This window comes from Sinocyclocheilus anshuiensis, unplaced genomic scaffold (assembly GCF_001515605.1).
Source record: "Sinocyclocheilus anshuiensis isolate Anshui unplaced genomic scaffold, SAMN03320099.WGS_v1.1 scaffold2149, whole genome shotgun sequence".
In the NCBI taxonomy this organism is placed as follows: Eukaryota; Metazoa; Chordata; class Actinopteri; order Cypriniformes; family Cyprinidae; genus Sinocyclocheilus; species Sinocyclocheilus anshuiensis.
Window position 1 is genome coordinate 29627 of NW_015548318.1, and position 8617 is coordinate 38243.

Consider the following 8617-nt stretch of genomic DNA (forward strand, 5'->3'; position numbering starts at 1 on the left):
TATGATAATTTTAATTTTTGACTTTTTTATCACTTTATACGTTTTATTCTGATCTTATTTCCAAGATATAAAGCCACGTTTAAGTATCCATAAGAATATCTAAGGAGTGCTCCGTTTCCGAGTCGAGCTGTGCTAACTGGCCTTTTCCTCTGGCAGCGGTGCTGGCAGACTGGCAGGAAGACTCATTGTGAAGATGAAAGTCAGAAGGATACGTTAAATTAGCAGGTATACGTTAAAACACACGTATACACATTTCTTCATCGTCTTGTATGAATTATTTTAATGTTACTTGCTCACTTTCCTAGTAAAGCTGTGCTAACCAGTATTTTCCTCCCGCAGTGCGCTGGCAGACCGGCGGGGAGACTCATGAAGACGAAATAAAGCAGTAAGAGAACATTAATTTGTTAGGTCAACTTTAAAACACATGTAATCACCTTATTTGTTTTATACCAATGCTATCTGTAAGGTATAAATGCGTTTGGGTGAATAAATGTCTGTAAGAACATCGGATGGACTGTATTTGTGTCATTTTGTTAGGTTAATGATTCAAGCTACGGATGATGTGTTGCGCAATTGTTAATTGGGTTTCTTTCTTTAGTAATGGCATTCATTCTCGCTACATAAGATACCTGTCTGTTATGTAGTGCCCTGTTATACTGCATTACTGTGTAATATTTATGGTTTCTATAGCCGTGGCATCATTATGATGGTATGAAGTGATGGATTAATTCATGTAGGACGCCACTGAAGGCCTAGGTGTAAATTGCACGGCCCGCCACTGAATAAATCATTAAAACACATTCATAATCTTTACTTTTGCCGGTGCATTTTGGCAAGCTTTATGCGTGAGCTTAAGCATGAAATAGGCTATATTACACCTAGGCCTATATGTGATCCTGGACTACAAAACCAGTCTTAAGTCGCTGGCGTATATTTGTAGCAATAGCCAAAAATACATTGTATGGGTCAAAATTATTGATTCAATAGGCTATATTACACCTAGGCCTATATGTGATCCTGGACTACAAAACCAGTCTTAAGTCGCTGGCGTATATTTGTAGCAATAGCCAAAAATACATTGTATGGGTCAAAATTATAGATTTTTCTTTTATGCCAAAAATCATTAGGATATTAAGTAAAGATCATGTTCCATGAAGATATGTTGTAAATTTCCTACCGTAAATATATCAAAACTTAATTTTTGATTAGTAATATGCATTGCTAAGGACTTAATTTGGATAACTTTAAAGGGGATTTTCTCAATATTTAGATTTTTTTGCACCCTCAGATTCCAGATTTTCAAATAGTTGTACCTCGGCCAAATATTGTCCTATCGTAACAAACCATACATGAATGGAAAGCTTATTTATTCCGCTTTCAGAAATCCTGGTTTCGTGGTCCAGGATCACATATATTATAGGATGGTTTAGTAGGCATTATATGAATTAATTTAATATAAACGTGTGACTAGTTGACTAGAAAAATCTTTAGTCGGGGCAGGCCTAATTACATAGCATTTTAAAAATGGAGCGGTTACTTGTGCCATGACATTAGGAATGCGACAATCAAATCACGTCACGTTATTGCATTGCATTAGTTACGCATGCGTAATGAGTCAAATGTTTTTATTTCATTTTTTGTTTTTAGTTTAAACTTATTTATTAGATATAAGTGGCTACAGTCTGTTTTTGCTTTCAGGAAAAAATGTGTGGGGGTGCTATGGGGGTGCTTTGGACTTTCTTGGGGGTGCTTAAACACCTGCTAGCCCCTCCCTAGCGCCGCCCATGTGTACGAATTGCCGTGAGATTGGGTTGCAATAACAGATCTGCACCATTCCTGATTAATATAGAGACCAATGCCTCCTCCTTGGTTTTTCCGTGTAACTGCTGAACTGCGATCGGTACATAGAGGAGTGCCGAACCCATCAATAAGAACAGAATTATCAGGGTCACATTTTTAGTCATGTCTCAGTAAAAGCTAAAATAGAAGCATCCTTATAAGCATGTTGAATACGTACCATTGCCTGCAGGTCATCAATCTTGTTCCTAAGCAATTGGACATTTGGTATGATAATAATCAGAAGTGGAGTCCAGATAAGCCATAGTGTTCTCAGCCTCATACTCACCCATCCCTTCTTCCCTCTCTTCCGAATTTTCCGAGAGTTGTAATTCAGACTAGTGGAAGATCCATTGTTATGAACACCGTTTCCACACAGTGGATTTTGGTCCATGAGGTAACGAACATTGCAAGGACGGTGCCGCTGGAGGAGGAACTCTCTGCCATACTGGAGCCTCATTGTTTGTTTGATAGGTGAAGAATTTGGACACGAAGGATGGAGGAATAAAGCTCACAACAGGACTATAATCAACACATCCATTTAGCGAACTTGACAAACAATCTAGCAATAAGTAATTAACTTTAACACTGAAGTCTTAAACAAACTTTGTATGGCAAGACACATGACAAAAGACGCAGTAACTGCTACTACCACTGCAGGTCACCACATGCACAGCTCTACCGAAGTTCATTGTTTTTTGCATTGTAAGATGGAGAGTTCAGATTTAAAAATACTGGTTGGGTAATGTTTACTCATTGATCCAATCAGATGATTTCCTATTAAAATGGAGTGTTTGAAAAAAGCCCTATGATGGCATTCACATTGTAGGAGTAATAGTGTTAGAAAATGTGCTAGGCTGCATGTCATTCCTCCTTTAAATATGAAACCAAGGACTATTGTCATGGGAACCCAGTCTAAGTGAAGTCATGGCAGGTCATTGTGTTTAATAGTGTGACTCATCTCATGTAAACATCAGCTAAGTGATCCATCAGACACAGAACACCCATTATTTAAGAGGAGAGTGAGACGACCTTGTGTGTGTGCTTGAATGTGAGCAGTATGAGGTCACATTACTCCATTACACCTCATCAGCATCACTCCATAGTGCTTACACGCGCACACACACACACACGCACACGCATGCTTCCTTCATCTGTTTCATCATCAGTTTCTGTTTCCTGCCTGTTTTTCATTATTGCTTCATTTTGAATGATCAGTTCAGGGGTTTCCAAACCTTTTGTCACATCACATCCAAGTAAACAGATAAAATGGGACAGAAACTTTTTATTAAGTGTGTTTTGAGTAATTTTAGTAAGTTTTAAAAACTAAACTAAAACTAACAAAAATATGAATTAAACTAATACAAACTAAACTGAATTTTATAGCAAATATGAAAACGATATTAAAATAAAACGAATTTAAAAATTCAAAACTATAATAACCTTGCCGCTGAGGTGAGGGGCGGGATGTTTAGATGCGCACTAGAGGCGGTTTAGCCAATCACAACACACTGGGCTGGCTAACCAATCAGAGCCCATCGCCTATTTCTGAGGGAGGGGCTTCATAAAAGAAGAAAATGATCAGCCCGTTTCTCAGAGAAGGGACAGAGAGGTGTGGAATAAGGGTAAATTATGTGAAAAAAAATGCGTTTTTTAAAAAAACGAAGCGTTAAAGGTCCCATGACATGCTGCTTTTTGGATGCTTTTATATAGGCCTAAGTGGTCCCTAGTACTGTATCTGAAGTCTCTTTCCCGAAATTTTAAAATAATTAAACCTTTGTGTATCAACCACTTAAAACACTGCATTGAAAATTCGGCCCAATTTGCACTGTCATCTGAACAAAAAACACCAGACAGTCTGAGTAAAAATGCAGATTCACTCTTCAATACCGGTTACCCAAAACAGTTCTTCAAAACATCTTCTTTTGTGTTCCACAGAAGACAAAACCATACAGGTTTGGAATGACTTGAGAGTTAGTAAATGATGACAGAATTTTCATATTAATGAGAACTATGCTAAAAGATATTGTATAGCGGAACAGTAGAAATATTGTTGTAGGTGTTACTGATCATTGTGTGGGCCGCTCATTGCCAGTATTGGAAGATAAAGTGCTAACACACGTTCTCATCAGCATTGCAGTATTTATTATTTTAGGTCTTGTTTAGACATGGCCTCAACCCTAAATTGATTGTATTTTACAGCAGAACTGTTAGTTGACTGGGAGAGAGAGTCGATATAGCTTTATGTACCCTTACATGCCAGCTCAGACACCAAGATTACCCTTACACAAGAGTCAACTATAATGGTGGTGGGGTTTTCTAAACAATAACAGCAGCAAGATGGATGAGTGCAAGGAAGATTTAGAGCATAACAACAATTTACCCCCTAAGATGATATAGAGGAAGGCAAGGACATGTCCAAATGAAGGACATTTGTCCCAGCCCAACTGTCCAAGAGAGAGAATATGAGGACAGCTTCAAGGATAGTGAGGAGGAGAGAAGAGACCGTAACGGAAAGAAAAAGAGTAGTACAATAATTTGTCATTTTAGTTTAAATCGTTAAAGCTCTGAAACCTTTTATTTTCTCTCACAAAGTATAGACAAAGGCTCTTCCTAACTAAGCATGCTGCTCATCCATGCTCTTGTCATTTCTAGACTGAATTAATGCAATGCTCTTCTAGCTAGACTTCTAACATGTTCAGTCTTCCTGCATTTGCAAGTTCTACAAATGATCTAAAACAGAGCAAGCTTTTTATTGCCTCAGGATCAATCAATTTGTTATATTCCTCATTTGTAACTTGTTTAGATTAAGGCGTTTGGTAAATGAATAAATATAAGTGTAAAATAATTCATTATGTGTGAGTGAATTAGCTCACTTTCAGTGTGTGTGTGTGTGTGTGTGTGTGTGTGTGTGTGTGTGTGTACATTGGTTTAGGTGGTTTATGAGGACACAAATTTGTATAATGACATGGGTATGATATGGCATGGGTATTACAATGTGAAGGTGGTTTATGAGGACACAAATTTGTATAATGACATGGGTATGATATGGCATGGGTATTACAATGTGAAGGTGGTTTATGAGGACACTTCCTGTGTCCCTGTAATTCAAATGGCTTAAAATACATACTAAATGGTGGGTTTTTGTTTTTGGGAAAATCTAAAAATGCAGTATGCTTTCTGTGAGGGGTAGGTATAGGTGTAGGGTGATAGAAAATACAGTTTGTACAGTATAAAAACAATTACGCTTATGGAGAGTCCCTGTAAACCACACATACCAACGTGTGTGTGTGTTTGTGTTGAGTGGGCACCCTCTATAACGACGCTGCAGCATTTGCTGACTTGTAAGACACGATTTATTGTGTGTTAAAAAGCATTAAGCTCTTCTCTGATGCTGTTTGAAATGTGTGTTTGTTAACTGATAAATATGCAGTCTTTAGTTTGATGGACGTGGGATCTTTATCAATGTGTAAGTGAAAAGATATGGATACATAAATCATGTTTATATGTATGTATGTGTGTGTGTGTCTCTATGCAGGCTGAGGAAGACTGTTGATGGAGGGTGATGCTTTTTTTACAGCAGCAGTGGCTGAGGCAGAGGCTCTTTGTACTGGGTAGCTTGGTGCTTGGGAGCCTTTTCTTTCTGGTGGCCAGAGAAGGCACTTTAGACAGGTATTATAGCATTCATTCACAGAAAAACTCAAGCCCCAGTGTGTTTATTCAATAATAAGCACCTTTGTCCCCGTGTACTTATGGAAAATAAACACTTTTCACACTCCAACATATGTAATTATTTATTGTATCTAAAACACAGCTATTGACCAATAAGCAGAGGTGTTCGATAGGGGTGGGTTTTTTAGCCGAATCTGACTCCTAACACCATAGTTAGTGGAACTCCTCGACTCCATTTACTTTACATCAATACAGGGTCAGGAACATAATACAATATTGCAGCCATTATTACACACTAAATTCATTTATTTAAGCCTTATATTCCATTTATTAAAACAACACGCTGTCTGTGTGACTGTCCAAATTAGTCCAATTTAGAGATGACATTACCATGACAGTAGCATCAACATCTTTACCTAGCTGTTGCCAGTACCTCATTTTACAGAGATAAAAGTCAAGAGAAACAGCCTTTGCCTTCAGAATTAAATAAAAGAGAAGGTGACATATTATTTAATATTATCATCTGGTCAAGTGATGGCACTAAACGCTCATGATCGTCTCTTCTCTTAAGGGGAGATATTACATTTAAATGTTGCCCAATTTACAGATGTGAGTGTATTTGTAAAACATTTGAAAGAGTTTTTTCATAATGCACCACAATTAAATTGTCTTCTTTTACATAGGGCTACTGAACAGACATTTAGAAGTTTATTTTAAAGTGCAAAGTATTGAAAATAAAAAAATATATAAATAAAGCTCTGGAAAAACTTGCATTTTTACAATATTGTAAGTGTGTCTCATCGTTAATCAAAGGTTTTACACACATTTGCGGTCTTTACGCCCGCTTGAACACTCGGGACCAAATCCAGGAAATATGTCATACAAGTGGACAAGTGGTCAGATGCAAAGAGTGTGGGTATTAGGACAGGCACTGTATATGTAGTCATTTGAAAAGTAGAAAAATATGAAGAAGTTACCAAATCAACAAAAATAATTATCTGTTTTCATTCAAATTAATTATGGTGCATAAAACTTCTTGTACACTGGGTGATTATACACCCAAATTTTGTTCTTTCATTGCAGACTGCAGCTCATCTGTCCCATTAAGGACAAACTGTCCCCTGCTGGTTTAGGGCAGATTCCTTTACATACATTGCAGCGCAAACAAGCTCTACATCTCAAGCTGCACAGGAGAAACAGCACAAGGGAGCAACTGCGAATGCACCACCTCTTTAAGCAGCTTCCCAGGGCCATCATCATTGGGGTGAGGAAAGGTGGAACACGCGCTCTGCTGGAGATGCTCAGTCTTCACCCTGCTGTTGTCAAGGCCTCCCAGGAGGTCCACTTTTTCGACAATGATGAAAACTATGATCGTGGAGTTGACTGGTACCTCAAAAAGATGCCCTTCTCTTTTCCTCACCAAATAACTATTGAGAAGAGTCCTGCATATTTCATCACTGAGGAGGTGCCTGAGAGGATCTTTAAAATGAATTCCTCCATTAAACTTTTGTTGATTGTGCGTGAGCCCACCATCCGTGCTGTGTCTGACTATACACAGGTCCTAGAGGGCAAAGAGCGCAAGAACAAAACATACAACAAGTTTGAGGAACTTGTGATTGATACCAAGACTTGTGAGGTGAACACAAAGTACAAGGCTGTACGGACAAGCATCTACACCAAGTACTTAGAACACTGGTTAAAGTTCTTTCCCATTGAGCAATTTCACATAGTTGATGGAGACCACCTCATCACAGACCCACTTCCAGAGCTTAAGCTGGTTGAACAATTCTTAAACCTTCCATCACGAATCAGCCAGTACAATCTGTACTTCAATGCCACACGTGGGTTCTTCTGTCTGCGCTTCAACTTCATGTTCAGTAAGTGCCTGGCGGGCAGTAAGGGCCGGATCCATCCAGATGTAAATCTCTCCATCAAGGAAAAACTGCAACGCTTCTTCCACCCATTTAACCAGAAGTTCTATCAGATCACAGGCAGGACATTCAACTGGCCCTGAAGATTCCAATAACATCTGACTTTAATATTAAGAGACATATGACGTAGCATAATAGCATTTTTTGTAATGTGCTGATTTATCATCACCGTTATTATTGCTTTTATTGCATTGTAAATGTGACAAAATATGTCAAAGAGCATTGCAGCAGTCCAGTCTTGAAATAAGAGCTTCAACCAGTAGCGATCCTGCAGGACTGTGCCTAAATTCTATAGAAAAATTGGGTTGTAATTTCAGCTAGGGATTGTTCTGTCATCAGAATTTCCCCTTTAACTGTAATATTATACCTTTAATTGTAGAATCTAATTGTACAGTGATGTTGTTGATAACTGAAAGGTGGGGTACTGTTACAAGGTACTCTGTCTTTTCATGTAAAAAATTAGCTCCTTGTTGAAAACTAACAGTAGAGAACTTTGCTCAAAATTTTAGTTATTAACCGCAAAGCTTTTTTTTATTTTCTGTCAGTTCAGACTTCACATTAAAGAGCCAAAAATGATCTTCACCCAAAAATGAAGATTCTGTCATCATTTACTTGCTCTCATGTAGTTCCAAACCCATAAGACTTTGGTTAATCTTTGAAACACAAATTGAGATATTTTTAATGAAACTTGGGAGGTTTCTGTTCCTCCACTGGAAGTCCAGGAAAAAAAAATGAAAATATCCCAAAAGGTTATACAGGCTTTGTAAAATGAGTCTATATTAATTGAGCGATTTAATCCAAGCCTTATGAAAAGATACGATTGCTTTATATAATAAACCAATTTAATTTATAAAACCGCAGTCTGTAGATCCCCTGGTTATACCATAGACCTCCAGACGTTCAGTGGTGCCTTAACCTCCATAATTTTGGCTCCACAACTGCTCTCTGACCCTCTGGCTCCACCTTGGTCCTCTGATCCTGTGACAATGCCCTGGTCCTCCGCCGACTCAGTCTTCCAAGTCCCTGGCTCTGGTCTGGTCCTGTTCCTTGGACTCCACTGTGGTTGTCTTCCTTTTCCACTCTTCTTCAAAGCGGGTTTGTTTGAGAGTTACCATTTTGGCAACTCTTCTTACCATTTTGTACTCTTCTCATTTTCATGTATCATCTTTTTGTTTCAT

The 8617-nt window shown here is 38.2% G+C and overlaps 1 protein-coding gene across 2 annotated transcripts in view; it reads left to right on the forward strand.

Moving 5' to 3' along the window:
- Positions 1-7540, forward strand: part of LOC107656466 (heparan sulfate glucosamine 3-O-sulfotransferase 5) — a 17845-nt gene extending 10305 nt beyond the window's left edge. Inside the window, exons 2-3 of one of the 2 annotated variants that reach the window (XM_016444339.1) lie at positions 5375-5508; positions 6592-7540. In XM_016444339.1, coding sequence (XP_016299825.1) covers positions 5402-5508; positions 6592-7522 — 1038 coding nt within the window. In that variant the 5' untranslated portion in view covers positions 5375-5401 and the 3' untranslated portion in view covers positions 7523-7540. The remainder of the gene's footprint in view (positions 1-5374; positions 5509-6591) is intronic. The other variant, XM_016444340.1, reaches the window with a different exon arrangement.
- Positions 7541-8617: the final 1077 nt, after the last annotated feature.